We start from the raw sequence: 24,998 nt of genomic DNA on the forward strand, positions 1-24,998 counted from the left end.
GTGTTCCCTCTCTCGCTGGCCGTCTCTCTGTCAAATAAATAAGTAAAATCTATAAAGAAAAAAAAAAGAAAAAAAGAAAAGCAGCCTCCTGGATCCTATCCCTTCGTGTCTAACCAAAGGAATTCTGGCCTCCCTGAGCCCCCTTCCAATACAATTTTCTCTCAAGCTTCTAGAGCCTCACATGCAGGGTTAGCAACACCTATCTGAAAAATTAAAAAGGGGCGCCTGGGTGGCTCAGTTGGAAGCTTCTGCCTTCAGCTCAGATCATGATATCAGGGTCCTGGGTTGGAGGCCCCCCCCCATCAGACTCCTTGCTCCGTGGGAGCCTGCTTCTCCCTCTCCCACTCCCCCTGCGTGGGTTCCCTCTCTTGCGGTCTGTCAAATAAATAAATAAAATCTTTAAAAAATAAAATTTAAAAAGCTTGGGGCGCCTGGGTGGAGCAGTCAGTTGGGCATCCGGCTCTTGGTCTCGGCTCAGGTCCTGACCTCCGGGTGTTGAGATCAAGCCCTGTGTCGGGCTCTGCACTCAGCGTGGAGTCTGCTTGGGATTCTCTCCCTCTCCCTTAGCCTCTCCCTGCTGCTAAAATAAATAAATCTTTAAAAAATATATTTAAAAAAGTTAAACATCTCCCAGATTCATGCCCCTCCAAGTTTCTGTACCACTACCTCAAAGTTTCTCGAGTTGGTTATGGTCTCTACTTTCTCTCTGCAACTGCCTCCAGTGTGAACTTTGTCCTCACTACTCCTTCAAACAGCCCTCAAGGGGCACCTGGCTGGCCCAGCGGGTGGAGCGTCAGACTCTTGATCTCGGAGTCATGAGTTCAAGCCCCACCATGGGCATGGAGCCTCTTTAAGAAAACAACAACAACAACAACAACCCCCCTTATCAAGATCAACAACAACCGTTTACCAAGTCCAATCCTCTGACTGTGGTGGGCTGAACTGTGTCCTCCTAAAAGATATCGAAGTCCTAATCCCCCAGTATTTGTGAACGTAAGCTTATTTGGAAACAGGGTCTTGGAAAGTTAGGATGAGGTCCTTAGGGTGGGTCCGATCTGGTAGGATTGTGTCCTTACACAAAGGGTAAGTGTGGACACAGACACGCATGCACGACACACATGCACACGCAGGGAGGACACCGTGTGAACATGACGGCAGAGACTGGGGTGATGTACCCTACAAGTCAAGAAATGTCAACCATTTCCAGGAACTACCAGAAGGTGGAAGAGGCATGGAACAGATTCTCCCTCCCAACCTTCGGAAGGCACCAATTCTGCCAACTCCTTGATCGTGGCCTTCTAGCCTCTGGACCTGTGAGCAAATTAAATTGTTGTTTACGCTGCCCAGCCTACGACACTTTGCTGCAGCGGCCCTAGGACAGGGACAGTACTTTTCTTTAGGTTCCCATGACGGCGCTCCCTTGGTGTCCCTACAATTCCAGTGGCTCCTCCTCTCCCTCCTCTGAACGTTGGCCTGTATCAGTGCTCAGTCCACCCGTGTCTTTTCTTCTAGCCTGATCTAGGTGATCTCAACCTCGTGTGGACGCCGTGCATACCTAACCTCCAGGCTGCCCTCTCCCGGGCACTTCAGGTTCCAGTCTCTGGCTTCTCCACGTGGATGTCCACACACCTCAAACTGATCATGATCAAAACAAAACTCTTTATAAAAAAAATAATTTTATTTACTTAAGTCCGCTCCCAACGTGGAGCTTGACCTCATGACACCGAGATCAAGCTTCGCAGGCTCTACCCACTGAGCCAGCCAGGTGCCCGAGACAAAACTCTTCATTCAGCTCCGCCAAGAACGCCATCTTGCCCGTTCTCCTCGATGGCCGCCCCCAGTCTGCCTCGCCCAGTTGCTAAGGCCCTAAACTTAGGAGTCACCCTCACTTCCTCTCTGCCTCAACTCCACATCGAATCCACCAGCGGATCCATCAGCTCTACCTTGAAATTCACGAATTCTCTCCAGAATTTAACTACTTCTCACTGTCCCCCCGCCCCATCATTTCCTTCCTAGACTTCTGCAAGGGCCTTCTCTGCTGCTTCCATTCGTCCTTCAAACAGCAGCCAGAATGACCATTTATTTGTCTTTATAAAATATTTTATTTTTTTGCGAGAGAGTATGTGTGCAGGGGTGAAAGTGAGGAGGGAAGGGGGAGAGGGGAAGGGAGAGGGACAAGCAGACTCCAAACTGAGTGCAGAGTCTGAGGTGGGGCTCTAATCCCACAACCCTGAGATCTGCCCTGAGCTGAAACCAAGAGTTAGATGCTTAACCGCTTAACCACTTAACCGACTGGGTCCCCCAGGCACCCCAGGGCACCATTTTTAAAGTGTGGTCTTTCTACCACAATCAGAATGACCTTTTAAAACATAAATTGGAGCACTATAGTCCCTTTTTCAAAACCTTCCAATGGTAGTCGCATCACACTAAGAATAAAATCTGGAGTTCTGATCCACTTCAGAGCTCAGTGCAGGTTATCCTGGTGAAGCCCCCTGCCTACCCGGCCCCTCCCCTCTCCTGCCTTGTCTTGAGACAGCACGCTGTAATTCTGTGTTCCCGGGTCAGCCTCCCTAGCTGGGCAGTGAGTTCCTTGAGGACAGGAGCCACATCTTTGTCATTTTAGTGGCCACACTGCCTGGTCGCCCTGCCTGACTCAGAGAAGGCCCTTAGACACCTCAGACACGGTCCAGCCACCACAATTACCACCTGACTTAACAATGCTGCCTCCTTTTTCACCTTTCAAGTCCAATCTAATCGTTACTCCCAAATCCCAGCCAGTCAGGTTATGTCATTTTTGGCACCTCTCTTTGCACTCAGAAAACCCAGCCTCCTGGGCTTCTTTTGTTTCTCTTTGCCCCTTGTCCCAGCTCCCATGCCCACTCCCTCAGGGTGGTTCAGATTTCCGCCCCATTTGGCCAAGAAATTTCCCCAACTAAGACTCTTGCCAGATTCAAGTTCTAACTTTTAAAAGGTCTACTGGGACTCGCCCAGAACTGCAGTGACATCCCAAAACCACTTGGAAACCCAGCAAGATAGGTAACGCTTCCTACTGTTTACTACTGGAAATCCCTTGGAAGCCCCACAGAATCTCCTGGGGTGAAACAGGACACCCCACTGGAGCGTTTTGAAAACTTCTGGGTGAAATGCTCGAACGAGGGTCACATGGCCTCCTTCTTCCACTTGGTGAGTTCAGTTCTGGGCTACGGCTCCGCTCTCATGACTTCATAGTCGTAAGGCCTCTCAGAGGTTCAGTTTCGTCTCGTATCAAACATGGTTGGCTAAACAGCACTAGGCAGTAGCCTTCTCAAATGCAGAGATCGTCTTGATTTATCTTTGTGAACTCCAGGGGTCACATGGCCCAGGGCCCAGCGCACAACTCCAGGAGCTGTATTCTTTGTGAACAGAGGCCTGCTACCAGGTGGCACCGGTAAACACAGTAAACGTTTGTTGACAGAATGAATCAATGAACCATATTGACCTCCCACGGTAGCTGCAACGAAACACGGCATCATTTATATAGAGAACACTCTGAAAACTAACAAATAATATACCAACTTAAGGGACTGCATTCAACATTACCTGTGAGGTTGCCCCAAGTTGGGAGTCAATCCAGAGATTCAAATTCCAGACCCAACGCTGACGGGCTGTGTCCTTAGGCAAATTACTTAATCTCTCTGAGCTTCTGTTTTCGTCATCTGTGAAATGGGGATACTACTACTGACCTGATCGAGTTGTTCTGAGGCTAAATTTGGCTGACAAATGTGAAATGCCCAGTGCAGGGCACCGGTGCATCTGAAAGGCACCGTTTGTAAGACCACCAACCCCCATCACTATCTCACCTTATATACCAGCTGTTTTCATCGAAACATTGACCGATCTTGGAAACGCTAGTTTTGTTTTTCTCAAATGTCATTTATTAGAAAATACAATTCCAGAGAAAGTAGCAGATACAAGGACGTCTGGGAAGTGGGTACAGTACACAGACCTCTTTAAGTCAGGGGCACAGAAGGTCAAAATAAAATGAGCTACGGGCAAAGAGCCAGTAACCCAACTATGGTCCGTTCATCTGGAGAAGTCCCACCCCTGTTCCCCACTTCCCCCACCCCCTTCCCCACCGTGGCCACTTGATCCTTGACATTTTGAACCTCAAGGAAAAGTTTAGATTTCCTTGCTACCCTGTGGCCTCAGTGAATGGAGCTTCTTTCTCCAGTTATGGAATGAGTCAGCAAAGGGAGGAATTTCTGATCCCTGGAGCTGAGAAGGAAGCTGGGGAGGGATGGCTGAGAGTATCCTCGATTACCTCCGTGCCCCCATCATGGGGTACATCCAAGCCAAGTCTGGTTTTAAAAGTTCCTATGAAATTCGAAGTCTCTCCCTCTTTTCCCAAGGAACACAGCCCTCTGGAGTAAAGTGCAAGACTGACTCTCAAGTCCACCTGGTAGGGAATAAAGCGTCCGAGAGCTAAGTGCCCCAGTCTCTCCCTCCAGGCTCAACTCCAGGGGGTCAACCACGCCCTCCACTCCGGCCTCCTCGCAACCAAAGAACATCACCAGAATCCCCCACCCCAGGCCCCTTTCCTCCACTTAGGGCATCCCTTTGGCTCCAGACTAAAGAGGTTTATGGCCCCATAAAATGAGGGAAATTCTTGTTTTTAAAAAATGTGACAGAAATGGAGTTTGGGGAAAGCAGCACATAAAAAGGAGAGGTGTGGTGGGGTGACGGGATCCCCCTGGCATCTGCAGCTGAGAGGCCCCTGCCCAGGGCCGGGATGCCCTTGGGTGGAAGGAAATCTGAAAGCTGAGACAGTACTTTACCCCACCGGAGAAAAAGGAAGGGAGAGAGACCTATGGAGGAGCACCCCCGGCATATTTGCAGGGACCAGATGGTCCCCAAGGGGGCCGTGAGAATGGAGGGGTAGAAGACAGTATTCAGGGCGAGTCCTAGCAAAGTAGGGGAAGATGAGAAGAAAAACTCCCCCTGAGAGAGCTCAGGTCCCTGAATACAGGTCCTCTGCCGAGCCCCATTCGGAAGGCCCTTCCTTACACACGTAGATATCACATCGCTCTCCTTTGGAGGCAAAAATCAGAAAGGCCCCATGCAGGCCTCGGTCCGGCACACCCACCCTCCCTGGGAGAGGGAGGGCTCTAACCGAGGACCCACGGGGCCCCTCCCCGAGTTAAGTCCTATCGATAGAAAAACAAAAACGAAAAACAGACAAGCAAACAAACAAAAACCTAAGGAAAAGTCCAATAAGAACCTTAATCATACAAAAAGTCCAAATAGTCTTCCTCTCTTGCCTTCCGAGGCATATGTGAAGTCCCTTCTCACGAGGCTTCCTGTCCAGTCAGGACAACATTACTATTTCATTTTTTAAAAATAAAAATAAAGATAATCCCCCCCCCCTCCCAAATGCTACTTCATACAGCCCACCCCACTCACCCCAAACCAGGCATTGCTCCCTTGACACAAGGTAAACTTAAAACTTTGCGGCCACCTCACAGCCTCCGAGGGGCTGCTCACCACCACCAACCCAAGCTCGCTGGGCAGAGGAGGGGACAGCAGAGAGCATCGCACTCTCCCTACCTCCTGTCACAAAGGCCCGACCCGCCTGGACAGAGGGGAGGCCCGCCAAGGGCCCTGCCCCTTCACAAGGAAAGGGCACCTGAAGCAGGGGAACAGTCCTCTCCCCTGGCCCCCCCAGCAGCCTGGGGTCCTGGGCAGGGAAGGGGGGAGGGCTTGGGCTCTGCTGGGCTCACAAGGTCTCATGACTTCGAGATCCCAGTGCGAACCAGCCAGTCTTCTCCTGGGCCAGGTCCAGCTCTCGCAGACGGATGTGCACCTCCCCGAGGAGAACGTTCTCCCAGAATCCTTGCTCGCTCAGCACACTCAGCTGCAGCTCCCGCTGCTGCAAGTCTCCCTTGGGGATCCCGTCGTACACCAGCTGCGAGCACACAGATTGGGAAGAGAGGGGACACAGAAGAGGGAGACGCTTAGGTCTGTCGGGGTTTGATCTGGCCGACGCTGAGACCTCTGAGCTCCCCAACCAGAGTCCAAGGGGATAGAGAGGGCACTCGGAACCCGAGAAGAGTTTTAAAGAACTTTGTTCTTTGCTGAGAGGTCAGGCGGGTGAGGGCTTTGTACTGAGGCCACCGCTCATTATCAGCAAAGGACTCCTACCCCCCACGGGACAGGGCCGAGGCCACGTTTCAGCTGTGGAATCCTGACAAAGGGTCAGCAAACTTGTTTACGAGAAAGGCCAGACAGGAAATATTTTAGGCTTTTGAGGCCATAGGGTCTGGTCTACGTCACGAGTACGCAATCCCGCCGCTGCCACGTGAAGAGCAGCCACAGACGGTCCTTAAAGGGATGGGTGGGGCCGCATTCCAAGACGACTTGATTTCCACACACAGGCGTAGTCTGCTAGCCCCAGCCCTACTCCAGCACATTCCCCACACACCATCTCATTGTAGGTGGGGTTGCAGGTTTTCCGGGCCACTTTGGTTTTCTTCTTAGTGGTTTTCTGCGGGTCAGGGAGGAGGTAAATCTTCACGTAGGGGTCTGGGTCATTCCCGTCCTGGAGCAGTTGCTACGAAGGTAATGAAAATTTTAAAAAATTAAAAAAAAAAAAAAGTTTCCTAGGTCTGTGTCTTTATCACCAATCCTGTGATCAACCCCACACCTGGCTTCTGGCGAGGCACAGGAACGTGCTTCCCAGCTCACTCCATTCTGAGAGAAAACTCTCCCATGACAATAGGAGGTGTCCTACTAAACATCAACCTGACTGCCTATTATACCCAGTTTATACTTTCCATACAAACGCCCGGGGCATGCCATCCCTTGGTCCGTTTTGACTGAGCCATCATATCCCTAGATAGCTTCCTGCCTGGCCCAATGTCTTTGTCTATTTTGTCATTTGATCCAGGTAACCCCCAAGAGGTGGAAGATGAGTCAGGAAGATTAAGCTGCTTGCTGAAGGCCAGCCAATTAGGGCTTCATCCAGCCTGATCCTTTTAAAACTTAAATTAGATCTTGTCATGTCTCTGCTCAAAAACCTTCCCATGGTTCCCATCGCACTCAGGGTCAGAGCCACGGTCCTGACTGTGGGACCCAGGCTCCGGTCCGCGGTGCCCTCTCCAACCCCATCACCCACTCTTCTCCCCTTTGCTCTGCAGCCTTCAGCCACAATGGCCCCCTGCACCTCCCAACACACTCCAGGCAGGCTCCTGACTCATCAGGGCTTTTGGATTTAACTGCTCTCTCTGCCTGGAACAATCCTCACCTCCTTCCATCTTTGCTCGAGTACCTACCTCCTCGTCAAGGAAGGCTTCCCTGACCTCTCTATAAGACTGCCACGGCTTCGCTCCACCCCAGTATCCGTCCTCTGCTTTATTGTTGTCAGAGAGCATTTACTGCTATCTGCTAGGTGCCAGTGTGCACTCTTCATTTAACCCCCCAGACTCCACCAGGTAGATACCAGCATTATCTTCATTTTAATAAGGCTCAGAGTAGGGGCGCCTGGGTGGCTCCATCAGTTAAGCGTCTGCCTTTGGCTCAGGTCATGGTCCTGGGGTCCTGGGACTGAGCCCCATGTTGGGCTCCCTGCTCTGAGGGCCCTCTCCCTCTGCCCCTCTCCCACACTCCCCGCTGTTTGTCCTCTCTCTCTCTCAAATAAATAAATAAAATCCTTAAAAAAAAAAAAAAAAGGCTCAGAGTAATTAGACTACTTCCCAAAGTCAGAAAAGTACCAGAAAAAGACAGAGAACCAAATGAAGACTGCGCATGTACTTACCAAGCCCCGGATATGCATGACCATAATGAAGAGTTTATTGTTTTTGTAGGAGATGGACAGCTTCACCTCCCCGCCCACCTTCCCGACAGGCCGGGCCCAGGAGCCGTCTATAGGGTCAAAGAAACGCAAGAAAGGTCATGAGGCCAGTTTTGTCCCCATCTGGTGCCAGGCAGAGGTTTCCATTGTCTTCTCCCCACCCTCCACCCCCGTATCTTCATGTCGGGGTCCTGATACCCCATGGGGGAACTGCCAGGTGAGGTCTGTGAACATGATCTAGAATTGGGTTGAGACGGTCTACCCAACGTGCGTGTGTAATCACCAACTGAGTATCCTGTCCCTGGGAAACCTGCGTGAGGAGCAATGGGCCCCACAGCCTGAGTGGGAAACCAGATCCTCTAGAGAAAGAGGGAACTGGGAAGATGTGGGGGCGGGAGAAACTACCCCTGGGGAAGGTTCAGAGAGGTTGGCAGGAATGTCAGAGAAGGCAGAGTACCTGAGGACTTGGGAGCGGGGCTGGCGCCCGCAGCCTTCTCATCTCGGGGCAGGGGGTGAAAGAAGGTGTACACCAGATCGCACTGGAACGAAATCAGAGGCAGAGTCATTCTTCAGTAAGACAACGGCCCCATAAAAAAAAAGGGACTATTCCCGATTAAAAGAGGCCTATAAAATGGAACAACTGAATGTAGTATGTGCTTCTTGTTTGGATCTTAGCTGAAACCAACCAACTGTAAAAAGAATTCGAGGGACGACAGGGAAACTCTGAATATGGACTATGTACTGGGTGATATGATGGCACTGTAGTTACACAGGAACAGAGCTGCACAGTGACTGTTTAGGGACAGAATGTCACGCTGTCTGTGACTGACTTTATTTTATTTTTTAATTTTTTAAAAAGATTTTATTTATATGAGAGAGACAGCAGCCAGGGGGAGGGGGAGGAGGAGAAGCAGACTCCCCACTGAGCGGGGAGCCCAATGCGGGGCTCCATCCCAGGACCCTGGGATCATGACCTGAGCTGAAGGCAGACACTTAACAGACTGAGCCACCCAGGTGTCCCTGTGATTGACTTTAAAATACTTCATACAGGGACACCTGAGTGGCTCAGCCGGTTGGGCGTCTGCCTTTGGCTCAGGTCATGATCCCAGGGTTCTGGGATCAAGCCCCACATCGGGCTCCTTGCTCCAGCTTGCTTCTGCTGCTCCCCATGCTTGTGTGCACTCTCTCTTGCTCTCTGTCAAATAAATAAATAAAAATCTTTAAAAAATAAAAAGATACTTTATACAAAAATAAGCAAATCTGGCGAGACATTAACTGTTTAGGTGATGGACATATAGGCACACATTATACTGTTTCTCTGCTTTTCTGTATGTTTGAAAGTTCTCAAATAAAAAGTTTTTTAAAAAGGAAAAAAAAACCCTAGGTCACATCAGGTCAAGAGCAGTCTGTTCTTCTCTGCCATGCCCTTCCCCCTGGACACACAGACACCTTTCAAGCAGAGAAATATCTGAGCCAGATATTCTACTCTTCCTGAGAATGTTTCCTAACTGTGTTAGGGAAAACAAAAACTAAAATGTGTGAAAATACCTATCCTAGCATTAATAGTGGGGGAAAAAAATGGACATAATCGGTCTCAAGAAGCAAATGATTAAGGAGATTTTGGTATTGCAAGTCAAAGTATTAATTTGGTACAGATATTTAAAGTTATGCTTATTATAAACTCAAAGTGAGAAATACATTATACAGTGATACTGAAGCAATGACCAGTATAAAATGGTAAGAGTCACATTTGCATATAGACAAATAGGAAGGAAACATGGAAATGGGGTGAGATGATCTGGCAGGGGGGTGGGCCTCCTGATGACTGTATTTGTTTTTATGCTCATTATAATACCAAATTGTAATACTATTTGTTTAAAAAAAATCTAGGTAAATACTCAACCTGCTCAAAAAACACCTTTTCCTCAAAAACCCCTTCCTTCCTAAGGTTCTGATCACTCCTAGCACTTTGGGATCGCTTCTGATAAATGTCTCATAAATGTCTCTCCAAGCGCCCAGCATTTAAGGGCATGACCCGAGAGGCTGAAGCTAAGACCCTCCCTCCCTCCTTCCTCCCCCCTCTTCCGCCCCCTCTTCCGCCCCCTCTTCCTCCTCTGCAAAGTCAAACAGACCCAAAGAGCCAAGTTCCGAACTTGACCACCAGGGGGCTCGCGACCTCCCCGCTTCCCCCACATTCCCCCTACCCCATCCCCCACCCACCCCACCCCCCGCCCCCGAACACCCCAGCGGGGAACAGAGGGGAGCCCACCCACCTCGGCCACCTCGGGGGCGTCATGGGTCAAGTGCCGGATGTAGCGGTTTAACTCCTCCCTCCGCCGCTCGGCCACCGCCTCTCCCCGCGAGCGGCCAATCACGAAGCGACTAGGGAAGCTGGCGAGGCAGGTGGGCCGTGGGAACGCAGGAGAGGCAACAAGGGGAAAGAAAATGAAGAGGCGGCAGGCTTTTGTCACATTTCATTTGCGTTTTCAGCGACCTGACCCACATTTCTCACCAGCCGGCCCCATTCCTCCCACGGCTCCCCGGGGCTGCGCCGACGACACCCTCAGGCAGCATCTCACGCGGCAGTTCCAGGAACCCCGGACAAGAAAACCAAGCTGTTGGGCAGTCCTAGGGCTCCCCAGAAGTGCCTCGGGGCCCTTGGAGGAGCCCACAGTTTTCCCCATCAAAGTAAAAAATTCATTTGAAAACCCCTTTTAAAAAATGTGTGATGACATACACAGAACATAAAATTTACCATCTTAAACACTACAGTTCACTGGTGGTATTAGATACACACTGTTGTGTGACCCTCACCACCGTCCATCTCCAGAACTCTTTCAACTTGCACAACTAAACTCTGTACCCATTAAACAGCTCCCTGTTCCTCCCTCCCTCCAAGCCCTGGAGACCACCATTCCGCTTTTGATCTCTAGGAATCTGACTACTCTAGAGACTCATATAAGTGGAATATTACACTATTTGTCTTTTTGTGATTGGCTTATTTCACTGAGCATAATGGCCTCAAGGTTCATCCATGTTGTAGCACGTGTCAGAATTTCCTTCTTTTTAAGACTGAATAATATTCCGTCATATGTATATGCCAAATTTTGTTTTCTATTTATCTTTTACTCTTTAAAAGATAAAAAAAAAAAACCCAAAAAACCCAAAACTTTGAAACATCTTCAGATCCAGTAAGTCCTCTGCTTTTAGCCCCAGTTTTCTCTCCCAGCAGGTGGACCTACGCTCATTTTCCAGGCTGGACTAAGTCAGGAGATCCCCGCCAGCAGGGGGCGCATGTGTTACCGCACTCATGACCAGGCCAAGAAAACCAAGCAGATCTTAAGAAAGGGTAGTTTCGGGATCCTGCAGTCCTGCCAGCCCCTACCGGTTCTCCCTCCCCGGGATGTCCCGGTGCAGAGAGGAAAGGGGGCAGCTACCTGGGCAGCTGGGAAGAAGGAAAGAGCAGCCGCAGTTTATTGTGTAATTCCTGGAACTCCTCAAACGTCCGTTGGATGTAAGTGGCCTCATGAGCGTTCTCTCGCATCACCTTTACCACATAAACCTGCAAAGGTCCAAGTCTTAGAGCATACCTGCCAAACCCCGTGCACCCAATGAAGGGAGTGGGTAAGGGAACAGAAGAGGGAAGGGGTGTGTGCATGTGGGTGTACGTATGTGTTGGGGGAGTCCACTTTCTAGAAGGAAAAGGGCAAAAGTATCTCCAAAGGAGAAGATACAGATGTACATTTGTCCTGCACATGTTTCATAGGACCCTCGACCCAGACGGGGCAACCACCCAATTCGGCTCCCTGATTCCAGCAGCCTACTCGCCCAGGGGAGAGGCTCAGTCTGTGCACGGGATGCCCACCGTGCAGATGGGAAGAGACAGTCAGAACCCCAATATGCTGGGGGCGGTGGGGAGCAAGACAGGGTCAGATGGGAGAAAACACTTACGTAGCCCTTGTTGGGGTGGAAAATCTTCTCGTGGCGGCAGAGAAAAACATCACTGATGCGGCCAGAGCTCTTGAGTGTGTGTGTTCGGGGGGCAAAGGAAAGGGTCAGCCGGTCGTCTGAGCCCGTGAACTTCATCTGAGCCAGGTTATGGATGAAAAAATTGAGCTTTGTGGCTACGCTGCCCAGGCTGGACTCAATCAACCTGTTGGTACAGGAGGATGGGGAGAAAAGGATGTAACCACGGACCCAAGTCCCCACTGCTTGGACACAGCGATCGCAACGACTATCCCCTGACACCTGAGACTAACCCTCAGCTCAGATAGAATCATTTTCCCTGTGTACTATCCTTATAGGGTGCTTGACTGGCACCCAATTATCTACATGCCATTTGTTCATGTGAATCCTGGGGTCTTATCTCCCCTTGCTGCCCTCCTGAGCCAAAGACCGTTAAACCACGGTAGGAAGGAATTAGGGATTCCAGCACACGGTCGGCATGAAAATGTCTACATACAGTAGACCTCCAGTACAAGGGAACCTCACCAAGCACCATTCAATCTAAAGAATTCAGATCAAAAGGAGAGGTTCTATGTGAGAACAATGGAGAAAATTTAGCTGGCCAAGTTCCAAAAAGAGTGGATGATAAAACAGAGGCCTCGCCTACACGGACAGAACTGTAGACGTGAGTACAGAGACACGTCCTTGGTTTCATACCATGTGCCTACAAACATTGTCAAGTATGGGAAAATGGAACCATGGAATTCCGTGTTTTGGTAAGTGCAAGGGTTCTGATCCAGAGAGCTAAGGACTAAGAAAAATCCATGTTCGTCCCAGAAACAAAGTCTTTGACCAAGACCTGGCAAGAATGTAAGAGACTGCAATAGCTCCATGCACAAAGGTGAGCCCCAAACTACAGACAGAACACGGAGTCAGAGAAGTCAGGTGGCTTCCCTAAGTCAGAGGCAAAGTTAGGACAACAAGCACATGGAGTCAGCTCTGGGCTCTGCCATCTGAGCAGAGCTTTCCCGTTTTCCGAGCCCTACTCCTCCCCATCAGGCAGCCTGGGAATGAATGACTTGCGGGGGTGGGGGGTGGGGGGGGCTGTTTTGGGCTCGGGGCATTACCTGGTGAAGTAGGTAGTGGCATTGGCTTCTGTGTCCTGCGGCCTCAGAGCATCATACACGTATTTGAGGTCCTCCAGGTCTGAGAGCTCGGGGATCCCACAGGACAGCATCTAGAAGCAAAGCGAAGATGGAGAGAGGGCACCTTTAACCAGAAATTCTTGCTCCTTCCCCCCATAGGGCAAGACTTTCTACAGCGAGGCTCCCTAACCCTCCTAGGGGGTGGCAGACGGATGCTGTGGGCAGTGGCTGGAAGGCCACAGGAATGGAGGGGCTGGGGCAGGAAGTCAGACACCGCACAGACACCACTGTTCCCAGTAGTCTGTGCCCTGCCTTTATCTAGACCTCAGAGAAGTAGACCTCCAAAAAGCCTTTGAAGCAAGACAGGGGAGCCTTAAAGTTGGTGCCAGATGATAAGAAGGATGGGTTCAGAAAGGGATGAGCTCCTCACCAGGCCCAGGAGGTTGAGGAAGAGGTGGGTGTGCTTGCGAATGAGGTTGTAGGCTTGGCAGCAAAGGTCAACAAAATCATGGAAGCGGCTGGAAGGCTTGTCGCCCCCGTTGATGACATACGCCATATCCGAGGTGAAGACAAAGGGGGCACGGTCCCTGGGCCAAGGGGAACGAACATACAGGTAGAAGGTCAGCATGGAGGAGGAAGCCCTCTGCCTTGTGGGGTGCGTCAGGGAACAGTTCCCCTCGTCACCTGCGGGAACCTGGATAGATGGGGCTCTCCCTACCTGCTCCCTCTTTGCTTTTCCTACCTTAACCTCAAAAGACCCCCAGAGACGTCCTTCACTGATTCCTTGTCTGTGAGCTACCAATATTGTTTTCCTGGATAGCTAACTGTATTCCCTTTTGCTGTGGTTTGGGCTCATTTGCCTTTGCTCAGGCCTCAGCAGGGAGGGAGAAGAGCTGGTCCCCCATTCTTCTGTAAGGCCCTGCAAAGACTTGACCTCTTTCTCAGCCTTCTCTTCTCCAAAGCTGCTCAGCCCAGGGGCTCAAGTGCAGCCCCCTTCCAAGACAGGCCTGTGTTCAGCTCGGAACGCCTTCTGCGGACCTCCCTGCCCTCCACGCGCGGCCTGGCTTCAGGAGACCACTTACCGCTTGATGTTGCCGAACATCTGAGCGTGGCCCAGGAAGCGGCCAAAGTCTATGTGGAACATGTGGCCGGTGGTTTTCAGCATGATGTTGTCATTGTGCCGGTCACAGATGCCCAAGACGTACGTGGCCACGCAGCAGCCGGCACAGGAGTAGATGAAGTTCTCCACAGCCTGGGGGGAAGGCAGGCAGATGGGAGGAGAGGACGGAAAGTGGCTCCGAGGGACTGCAAGGGCCACGGCCAGACAACCCAGCCAGCCCTGCTGTTTCCTTCAGGAGCCCCAACAGCACCTGTCACCTGCCAGGTCAGCCTTCATCGTGCACAGCGGGCACCCCCCCACACACAGACACCTCTCTCCTGTCTTATGGGCTGTAAGGGGATGGAAGGCTGGTGTATGTTTCTCCACCACTTTATCTGCCATCCATCTTCTTCTACACCTTTCCTTCTTCTAGGGAGACTGACTTGGAAAGACAGTGAACTCATCTGGGAGCCCTGACTTGACCGGCCCCAACTGAAGAGACCTTAATAGACAGGAAGACGGATGTTTACCACATTCCCCAACAGTTGTGACCGGCTCAGCTCAAGCACAGCCCTGAGGCGGCCAACTTCCGGGTCCCTTCCTGACCCTCCTCAGAATTCTCCAGGCTTCTCCCTGCCCCGTAGACACCTCCCATTCCCAGGGTTCTTGGTATCAGCTAAATGCTAATCTAATTAAAGTCACTTCACTCCAAAGAAGAGCTGAGGCAGTTTGACACTCCTGGGTGGGGGGGTGGGGTTTACACTTGAAAATCAGACATCTCTAGCTGGTAAACTGTGTGAGAGAGATTTTTAAATTTAAAGCAGGAGGGAGGATGGCTAAGGGGTTAGATCCACCTTATTTCATCGGGTCGGCATCTGTCCCCTTAGCTGTCTCTCCAGGAAGTACAAGTAATGGAATTAGCAAACGGATACCTTTCACCCTCTGATTCCTCTTTGTGAGGTTTACAGAATTTCTAAGAATTCAAGACAGACTCATCCACAGAGGGCAAAAACCGGCATCGCCAACAAGGAATGTACAGACTTGAGATGAGAGAAAGCTTCCCAGATGGGGAATGTGTGCCCTTCCTGCCTCTCTCTACAAATTTCCTCCTCATCCTTCAGGGCCTGGAGTCCCAAGCCCTCCAGCTCCCGCAGACTCCTCCCCCATTGAGCCCCGACAGCCCCACTGCCACCCCCCTCACTCTTTTCTCTCCCCAGGTTCTAGGGGTCTTATCTCCCAGCAGCTCCATGGCCATCCACGAGGCCTCTTTCAAAACTAGCCACACGGGGAAGAAAAAAAACAAAAAACGAAAAACTAGCCACACAGAACCCCCTGCCCACTCACTTGTCTAATTAAACCAGATGGCGAGTCCACAGGAATCTAAGAACAGAAAGTCTATAAAGAAATCACAGAATGCACCTTCTGGAAGGAAAGGACTATTTCCAGGACAGGGAAACAGACGAATGAAGAGAAACCACTCAGTAAGAAGTACAATCCATCACTTCCCGGTCTTGACCCTCACCTCCATCAACTTGTCTTCCTTCCACAGATATTCTTTCCACCTGAAATGCATTCTTCTTCTTCTTCTTTTTTTAGTATTTTATTTTGAAGTAATCGCTACACCCCACGTGGGGCTCAAACCCACAACCCCGAGGATCAAGAGCCGCACGCTCTACCGACTGAGCGAGCCAGGCGCCCCTACCTGGAATGCATCCTATCTTGACTCACAAAAGAGCTATATGGCTGTGGGTAAATGACTCGGGTCTCATTACCTAAGTTATGTGGAGTGTGAGCTGCGGGAAGTCTCACCAGACCAAGGGAGCTCTCCTGATTTAAGGGGTTTTCACTTGAAGGATGTGGGCAACTCCCTTTGCTCAGGGAGTGGCCAGGAGACAAATGGCTCTAGTTCTTTCCTACTGGAAGTCAGCAGAAGAAACGACCAGCACTATTCTAGCAGAAAGTCAAGAAGAGCCGACAGGCTGCCTTTGGAAGACTGATATTAAGCACAAAGACACAGAGTGAGTTTCTCCGTACGTTCTTGTTGGGCAGCCTTCTATCATATTTATTATGACTTTTTATTACACTGGCCAGAAGACTAAGTCCAGCACCAAGCACAGTGCCCTTTGCGTGGTGGCCATTTGATACCTGAAGAATCCATGTTAGTGGTAAATCGTATATGGGGTGGAGGGGCGGGAGGAAAGAATCCATATTACTCCTCTCCAAGGGTAGAGGGCCTTGCGATTGGCAATGTAGAGAGGGTGGGTTTTGAGGGATGGGGAAGGGAACACCTGGCCTTCCAGGCAGAAGGAGCACTATCATCTAAAGATATCGGGGAAATAGAAAGAGTCTCCTGGGCTGGGGCGTAAGTTGTCATAAGAGGGGAGCTGCGGGGCATGGGACGGCCGGGGTAGGCTGGGCTGGATTACAAAAGGCTTTGCGTGCAACACTATGGATGTTGGACCTTTTAGGGTGTAGGGAATCTTCGAAGAACCTAGAGCAAAGGAGTGACATGAGCGGTTTATACTTTATTTAAAAAAACCTCTGACTTCAAGCAGAGATGGTGACAGAAGGAGAAGCATCCCAGTGGTTCAGGGGACAGACAGCACATAGCTGAAAGGAATGGGAAGAAGAGGACAGATGTGAGAGCTGCTGGGGAAGGAGAATCTACGGGGCTCGGTACAGCAGCGGTGAGCCAGAAGGAAGCAGAAGAGGACCCACGGCTCTGTCCTGGGTGACAACACAGGGACTCACACCATTTACTGATAGGAAACACAAAAAAGCAGGCTTCAGGAAAAGGAGAGACGGAAAGATTGGGTTTGCCTGTACTGAGTTTGAGGTATGGGTGAAGTTCAAGTAGAGACCTCCAGCAAGCATGTGGCTCAGAGCACACAGCTCGAGGGAGAGAGGAGGGAATGGCTTTGGAAGATGTCAGCAAACGGGTAATACTTAAAGTCATAAGAGCTGGTGAGTTGGCACGAGATTTCAGAGCGTAGAGCAGGCCAGTTATTAAATCCTGGGGAACTCAAACACTTAAGGCCATCTAGGATCATCTAATTAGATGTTCACTAAACAAACACTCCGATTACAATTCGGCTGTCCATAAGGTCTTCCCTCCGGGATAAAATGTACTGATCAATATACATTAGTACGAGGTCCCCTTGGAAGTTAAATAAATTGGCATTCTGGCTTATAGTTCCTCTTTCATGAGTTGGTTATTAGGACTGGTTCCCTCGCCATGAAACCGTGGACAAGCCATGGACCACAGCAGGCCACCAAGGCCCTACCACCTGGGAAAGATCCACCTAAGGAATGGCCAGCCTCCTTTTCTATGACCTCTGTCACCCATCCAGCCTTAATCGCGGCTCCTGCTTATTTACAGCCTTGCCCCAAACCAGCTCCGTAACTGGGAACAACTGAGTGCATCTTGAGTCACATCGTGCAAAGTGCCACTGAAGCCCTCTGAGGCCGAGGAACTGAACAGGAGCCACAATTAGGAGAGACCCAGGCAGCTTCTCAACAGGTGGCCCCCCTCCTACTCCCAAAACTCAATCTGCCAGGCGAACTCAACGAAGGTTTCCCAGCTGGACACCAGGGCGTTTTCTCAGTCCGCCTACCACAGCCATTTGACCCAAACCCTAGCCACATGGAGGCTCCCACCGGCCACGTGTGTTTCTTTCTTCCCGACACAGCTGAGCCAGGCAGGCCTTGTGTTCACACAGCCACACCCCGCCCCCAGCCTCGCGCCGCCCCCCTCCCCCGCCCCCCGCCCCCAATCCTACCTTCTCGTACTCGTCCTCCCCAGGGTTGTGTTTCTGCAGCCAGTCTGCCAGGGGCCGGTCCTTGAAGGAACCAGTCACCCCGTGCTCCACCTGGATCTTGCGCAGCGTCTCGGCATTGGGGATCATCTCTACCATCCCTGTGAGAGGAGGCGTGGCTGTGGCACTCTCGAGCAGAGCCAAGGGAACTACGGGGACAGAACTACAGGAGCTTCGCTGGATGCTTCCCTATCAACGAAGCCCGGGATATTTGGACAAAGTCTGATAATCGGGGGGAAAGGATAGCGGGAGAAGGAATACCATTTCCAAGCCTCATATTCCACGCTGGGACATTGGGGCTCTTGGTCTCCCTAGTTCATCGCTGCTCTTCCTTTTTTGTTTCTAACTTTTATTAGGATTTTCAGACGTGTGTGTGTGTGTGTGTATACATACATATATGAACAATGTTCATATATATTCATACATATTCATATATATGTATGAATATTTTTTTAAAGATTATATTTATTGATTTGACAGGAAGAGAGAGAGACAGAGCACAAGCAGCAGGAGAGGCAGGCAGAGGGAGAGGGAGAAGCAGGCTCCCTGCTGAGCAAGGAGCCCGATGTGGGGCTCAATCCGAGGACCCTGGGATCATGACCTGAACCAAAGGCAGATGCTCAACCGACTGAGCCACCCAGGCGCCCCTGTATGAACATTTTATATGTTTTTATACACACACACACACACACACACACACATACACACACGCACGAGGAGGAATGGGATCATGAATTCACACATAAGCATTACCCAGTTTGAAAAATTATGAACATTTTGCTGAGCTTGTTTTGCCTATGTCACTCAGCCAACCCTGTTTTTTCCCTCCTTACTGAAGTACCTTTTTTTTTTTTTTTAAGTAAACTCTGAATCCAATGTGGGGCTTGAACTCACAACCCTGAGATCAAGTCACAAGCTCTACTGACCAAGCCAGCCAGGGGCCCCCTTACAAATCCCAGACTTGTCATTTCCCTCACAAATGTATTTCAAGTACAACTAACGAGGACATAGCCACCAGGCCATTAGCATACCCCCCACATTAATGATCATTCTTTAACCCAGTCTATACTTACATTTCCCCCTATTGTCTCAAAAACTACCTTTTCACAGCTGGTTGGTTTGAATCAGGACGCCAAGTCCACACCACACAGCTGGTGGTTCTGTCACCAAGTCTGTTTGACTTATTCCGGTTCCTCTCTCTGCCCTGCCTTCCTTTTTTTGATGCCCTTCCACAGCTTCTACTGAAATAACCTTGCCGGTTCTAGTTTTCTGGAGACGTACAGAACTCATGCTGGGGAAGGGGAGAAGGGCTGGAAGCAAAGGGGTGCCCTCCACACCAGCTGCTGGCTCGCAGCCCCCCCATTCCCAACTGACCTCTCCCCCGGCCAGTGGCGAAGCAGCGGAAAATGACCATGCGCATGTCCAGCCCCTCCTGGACCCAGATCTTGCTCATGATGCGAATCATCTGCAGGGTTAGCATGTCCTGGCGAAGGTCGTCCCCGCACTGGATGAAGAAAGTGACCAGAGCTCATCTCCATCGCCTCCCCTGGCTCCCAGATGCTCCGAGAGAGCCACCTGGGCCCAAACAGCGACAGGGGACTGCCCAGTTCTCCCACCTCCCTTCTCGGCTCACACCAGGTCAAACGACCGGAGGCGGGCGAGCCATCGCATCTGCCCCTGCGGCGTTCCGGCTCTTTCTTCAACCCCACATCCCATCTGAACTGAATTTAGATTCCTGATCGTCAAGACTTTTTAAAACTTGAGTATCTGTACCTTGGATTTGGAACTGACACACAGCCACTATATAGTGGCCCATGTGCATCACCTCTCTCCTGCTAGTATTACACACTCTCAGACTATGGATTACTTCTCAGAATCATGGCTGTCTGGGCGCATCAGTTAGGATGGACCTTAGGGTTCACCTAGTCCAACCTGCACCTGTTCGCTTAATTTCCTTCTCAACATTGCTGCCATGTAGCCATTCAGCCTCTGTTTGAATACCCTCGGGTACGAGCAGATTACCACTGTATCCATTCGTTGTCTGGGTACTTTTGCCTCCTAGAAAGTACTCTGTATACTGAGCTGCCAGTTGCCTCACTACACCTGCCAACATTCTGTTCCTAGCCCACTGGGGCCATGTAGAATTAGTCTATTTCCACAGTCACCTGATAATCTTTCACACGTGAAAATGGTAGAATGGAGGAAGAGACCCGTGCTGGGGCTGCTCCCGCCCCCCTTCGACCCACTTTTCCCCTCCCTCTACCACCTTTACCATCCCCAGGCTCACGACGTGTCCTCACCTTGAAGATGACACGGATGTTCTCACCCAGTGGATCCACATTTTGGAAGGACAGCTTGAGGGGGACAGCGTTGGAGTTGAAGTAGGAACAGTCCTGCCATGGGAGAAAGGGAGTGACAAGGGTCAGGAAGGAAGATGCCCTCTGCACCACGGGTCAAGCTGCTGCTGCTGGTCCGCCTGCTTGTAGTTTCTGCCAGATTCCTCGGGAGCCCGCGCTCCTTCCTTCCCCTGTGCCAGTTTGTTACAGCCTTGGCTCCGGCAAGCACTCTCTCATGCCTTCGGTGCGTTCGGCATACAACCTAGCAGGACGTGACTCCCATCTAACCCTCAGTCTACTCCTCTGTAAAATGGGGCTCCCAACAGGACCAACTTCGCGAGAGTTGTGAGCATAAGATGTGATAACTGGTGTAAAGCACTCAGAACAGTGTGGCACAGAGGCGGTGCTCAGCGGTGCAGGTGACAGCTGTGGTCATTATCACCTGCCTGGGTCCTGTATCATCAGAGGAGACACTTACCCAGCCCCCGACCCAATTCCTCCACTTTGCGCAGCTGTCAGGCAAAAGTCCATAAATACTAGAGCTGGAAAGAGGCCCCAAATATGCCTCTCTTCCTCCTCTCAATAACCAGGGTGGGAGGACTTCGCCTCCACTGAGCCCTCCCTGTCCCAAGAGCCCCAAACCCACCAGTCACTCACCCTGGGCACGATGCCCTTAACCAGCAGACTAGGGCTGAGGGGCAGGCGGCAGGAGCCGATCAGGGCGAAGAACTGCCTCACCTCCTCCAGGCCCGTGCGGAGGATCCCCTGAGAGGGAGGGGAGAAGGAAAGCAGGGGTGAGGGGGGTGCCCATAAGCTCTCCTCAGAACCAGGCCTCTCCCAGGGGTGGGCGCCCAGTAATGGCTGGGATGAGAACTACCATCGGAGAAGTGTGGACAACCCGCAGGAGACTGTGAAGAGGGAAAACTACTGCAGCCTGGGGTGTCGCACCGGGGACAGTGCAAGGGCAGCAAGCCCAGACGGCTTACAGAGGCGACGCAGATGACACCATGGTGTGAGGCAGGCCACAACCAACTGAGGGAACAGGTGCATCTCAAGGGGATGGTTCTGTTCGGGACATTGCCAAGAAAAGCCAACAATCTGGACTTTAAAGTCTACAAATTTTTTTTCAAGATTTTATTTATTTATTAGAGAGAGAGAGAGCATAAGCGAGGGGGGCGTGTGAGAGGGGCAGAGAGAGAAGCAGGCTCCCTGCTCTGAGCAGGAAGCCCGATGCAGGGCTCAAACCCAGGACCCCAGGACCACGACCTGAGCCAAAGGCAGATGCTTCACCAACTAAGCCACCCAGAGGCCCCTAAATTCTCCCAATTTTTAAATGTTAGTAACCAGGAACACTGTTGGCCTAATACAGCCCGGTTATACAAACAGTAAAGGTCCCTGCTCTGGGTAACAGCAGCCCTGAGCTATGGCTCACAGCCTACTGAACAAAATAGGACTGGATTTCAGCCCACGCTTGCCCTCTCCAGCTGGGTACTCTTGTGTAGTGAACAACATATACAAATGTGCTTAGCCTTTCAAGTGAACAGTTACATAAACACGGTAATACTTTACAAGCCAACCAAAGCACATCCATGGGCTGTATCCAGCTTGCAGACTCTCAATTTGTGGCCTGTAGGTTAGAGACAGAGTCCCCTCCTCCCAGCCCTTAAATCGGAGATGGTCAAGTGCCATCCTGCCGGTGAGGACGGCGAAGGAATTAATGATTGGTTACACAAGCCTGGGACCAGAAACGGGTAGAGGCGGCTCTGCCCCCCTCACCTGCCGCGCGGATGGGGCAGCCTCGCGGACCTGCTGGGCCAGCTTGGCCAGGGTATTGACGAGCCAGCACTGGCGGTTAAACTCCTCTCGCAGCCCCTTGCCGCAGCAGCACAGCAAAGCCGCCAGCAGGTACTGGTAGCGGATGCTGAACTGAGAGTCTTTGAGGCCGTCCTTCAGGAGCCTGCAAGGCAAAGGGAGCAGGGAGGGGGTCGGGACACTTGGGATCGCCGGCAAGGGTGTGTGGAATGGCGGGCAGGGGCCAGACACCACTGCAGCTCCCCAGAAAACCCACCCCAAGACCGGAAGGGAAAACAGCCTCTGTGAGCGCAGCTCATACTGAAGTGTTCCTTCCGATCCCAGTCTGTGCCCTCCCTGCCTCAATCAGAGCTCAAAGCCCCTCTGTGGCTCCTTTCTCCTATTTCTGCCACGTGTGGATGGAAAGGAGGGCCACCGATGATCCACTGTCCCTTGGGGACTGAGACCCTCCCCGGGGGAAACAGGGCTAGCCCATGGCCACCTGGAAGTCAGCAACATCCTGGAACCCCGATGGCTGAGCTCCCTACCCCGTACACGGAAGAGTAAAATACTTCTGAGCCGAGGACGCACGTCTGCCTCCCCCCTCTTCACACGTGGCTTACCAGAAGAAGTAGTGAGTCACTCTCAAGTCAGAGACGGCTCGTTTCAGGAGGAAGCGCACCAAGGGGCTGTCCAGGTAACACTCGTACTTCAGGGCCTGTTTAGGGGAAAGGGAACAGGAGGCTATATGGACTGCCTGCAGTCTACACCTGCCACTATCCCGCCGGGGACCCTGGGTTCTGCAAGAATGCCGACGGACTTGGGGCCGGGGGAGGGATCATCAGAACCGGACGGAAGGCTGGTCCACCCACCTGCACGAGCTGAGGCAAGTAGTCGAGGAGCTCAGCATCCGACAGTGAGCCGATCCACTGGACGGCCATCCGTCGTACCTCCTGGTCCGGGAAGCTGCAAAACAGAGCCCAGCCCCCTGACACCCCAGCTGCAGTCTCGGCACAGAAGTGACCAAGCACGCTCACAGCTGGGCTTCAGAGACATGGGTGGAGAAAAGGCAAGGTCCCTCAGAATCTGCCAAAGCCACTAGAAGAATCCCTAGCACTTTGTCTGGATAGCAACCCTTGAGAATGGCTCTGTCCCCTGGTCAGAGCTGGCATGGGGCCATGGAGGAACAGGACGGTGGCCACTTCCATTCCTTGTATGATTTAAAGAAAACTGGAGAGGGGCGCCTGGGTGGCTCAGTCGTTAAGCGTCTTCCTTCGGCTCAGGGCGTGATCCCTGCGTTCTGGGATTGAGCCCCACATCAGGCTTCTCCGCTGGGAGCCTGCTTCTTCCTCTCCCACTCCCCCTGCTTGTGTTCCCTCTCTCGCTGGCTGTTTCGCTCTCTCTGTCAAATAAATAAATAAAATCTTAGAAAGAAAGAAAGAAAGAAAGAAAGAAAGAAAGAAAGAAAGAAAGAAAGGGAGAGAGAGAGAGAGAGAAAGAAAGAAAGAAAGAAAGAAAGAAAGAAAGAAAGAAAGAAAGAAAGAAAACTGGACAAGTCTTCAACCCCATTCCTGAAAATCTTTTCCTCAACCCCTACTGTGCTAGAAATTCCTGTCACCAAAGAACCCTTACATGGATTAAAGTGTGATGGTACCATCCTTTAACACAAAGCCAGCCAGGTGAAGAACAGAGACTCATGGAGTTTTATATAAGCCAGTACCCCGTGGCAGAGTTTAGTTGAGCAGAGATTAGCAAAAACGTGGTCTCAAAAAGTCCCGAAGGCAAGACACATGGATTGGGTACAGTTCAATTACCAAAAGCAGCAAGCAAGAAGCCAAGAACACTGGGCACCATCTGGAAAAAGCAGCCCAGGGGCCTGAAACTGGGAGGAGCACATCCCCAGAAAACCCTTCTGAGGGAAAGAGGGAAAAGACGACTGTTAAAGTCAAACGAAGTGGTAAGGTTTGGGTCACCCAGGGGTGTGCACGTGTCAAGACTCAGCCAATGTACAGGTAAGGCTTAGGCATTTCCTTATAGTAAATTTTGCCTCAAAAGAAAAAAGCAAACCAACAAATGTTGAGTTCCAGTTAATGATACACATACGCTGAAGCATTTAGAGGGAGGTAATGATGTCTGCAACTTACACTGAAATGCATCAAAAACGCAAGATGGACTGACGGTTGGATGGAAGGGTATACGCACAAGAAAGCAAATAGAGCAAATAGTTAAAATGGTTAGAATCTAGGTAGCGGGTACACGGATGTCCACTGTAAAATCTTCGGTTTTGTAGTATGCTTGGAAAACGTTCATAATGTAACGCCGCAGGGAAAGGAGACAAAGAAAAAGCAACAAAAAGAAGCGAAGATGCCCTGAATTTCCTAGCCCACTTGACCATTTTCCCCAGGACTGGCTCAGGCTAGTGGTGGGCAGTGCCAAGCCCTGGCTTCTGGAAGGACTCGTGGTCAAGGGAAGGTGGGTGTTACAACTCACGTGGCATGCAGGAGCCCCAGGGCGTCCTGGTGGTTCATGTGGGTCCACTGCTTCAGGAGAGCATAGATGTCGGGCAGGCAAGCCCACTCCCAGCTGGGGGCGCTGGCGAGCACCAGGGGGAGTGAGCTCACCTCCAAATGGCAATAGTATCGCTTCTCCCACAGGCGCTTCTTGTCGGCATCCGTGAGCCTGCGGGTGGGGGTTGCAGGGGAGGTGAGGGAGGGCACTGTCAGCCACAGGGGAGGGTACCTACTCTCCAAAAGAATGCTACTCATTCTCCGGTTCAGCGGTTCCCGAACTTTGCTGCACATTACAATCACCTGGAGAGGTTTATAAAGTCCCCAGGCCTGGGCCACACCGCCACCCACGGAGTCAGAACATCTGGGGAAACCAGGCATCGGTATTTTTAAAAGATCCCCAGGCGATCGCAATGTGTGAGGCAAAGTTTGGCCACCAGGGCCCAAATCTCATCTTTGATCCTGACGTCTCAGGACATCTGACTGAGGCAGAACTCACAGTCGGGGCACCAATCTGCCGCCCCTCCTGCGGATG

At 51.4% G+C, this 24,998-nt stretch overlaps 1 protein-coding gene across 7 annotated transcripts in view; it reads right to left on the minus strand.

Annotated features, from left to right (window-relative positions):
* Positions 1-3,891: 3,891 nt before the first annotated feature.
* Positions 3,892-24,998, minus strand: part of PIK3C2B (phosphatidylinositol-4-phosphate 3-kinase catalytic subunit type 2 beta) — a 63,609-nt gene continuing 42,502 nt past the window's right edge. For all 7 annotated transcript variants that reach the window (XM_026480550.4, XM_026480551.4, XM_044377786.3 and 4 more), the window contains 18 exons: positions 24,447-24,635; positions 22,829-22,922; positions 22,580-22,674; positions 21,942-22,122; positions 20,823-20,930; positions 20,130-20,222; positions 19,204-19,333; positions 17,794-17,930; positions 13,998-14,167; positions 13,346-13,502; positions 12,898-13,007; positions 11,777-11,978; positions 11,263-11,387; positions 10,099-10,216; positions 8,283-8,364; positions 7,790-7,896; positions 6,458-6,586; positions 3,892-5,941 (listed from right to left, as the gene is read on the minus strand). In XM_026480550.4, the coding sequence (XP_026336335.1) occupies positions 5,753-5,941; positions 6,458-6,586; positions 7,790-7,896; positions 8,283-8,364; positions 10,099-10,216; positions 11,263-11,387; positions 11,777-11,978; positions 12,898-13,007; positions 13,346-13,502; positions 13,998-14,167; positions 17,794-17,930; positions 19,204-19,333; positions 20,130-20,222; positions 20,823-20,930; positions 21,942-22,122; positions 22,580-22,674; positions 22,829-22,922; positions 24,447-24,635 (2,416 nt within the window). In that variant the 3' untranslated portion in view covers positions 3,892-5,752. The remainder of the gene's footprint in view (positions 5,942-6,457; positions 6,587-7,789; positions 7,897-8,282; positions 8,365-10,098; positions 10,217-11,262; positions 11,388-11,776; positions 11,979-12,897; positions 13,008-13,345; positions 13,503-13,997; positions 14,168-17,793; positions 17,931-19,203; positions 19,334-20,129; positions 20,223-20,822; positions 20,931-21,941; positions 22,123-22,579; positions 22,675-22,828; positions 22,923-24,446; positions 24,636-24,998) is intronic.

The sequence above is a fragment of the Ursus arctos genome, unplaced genomic scaffold (assembly GCF_023065955.2).
Source record: "Ursus arctos isolate Adak ecotype North America unplaced genomic scaffold, UrsArc2.0 scaffold_2, whole genome shotgun sequence".
Lineage (NCBI taxonomy): Eukaryota > Metazoa > Chordata > Mammalia > Carnivora > Ursidae > Ursus > Ursus arctos.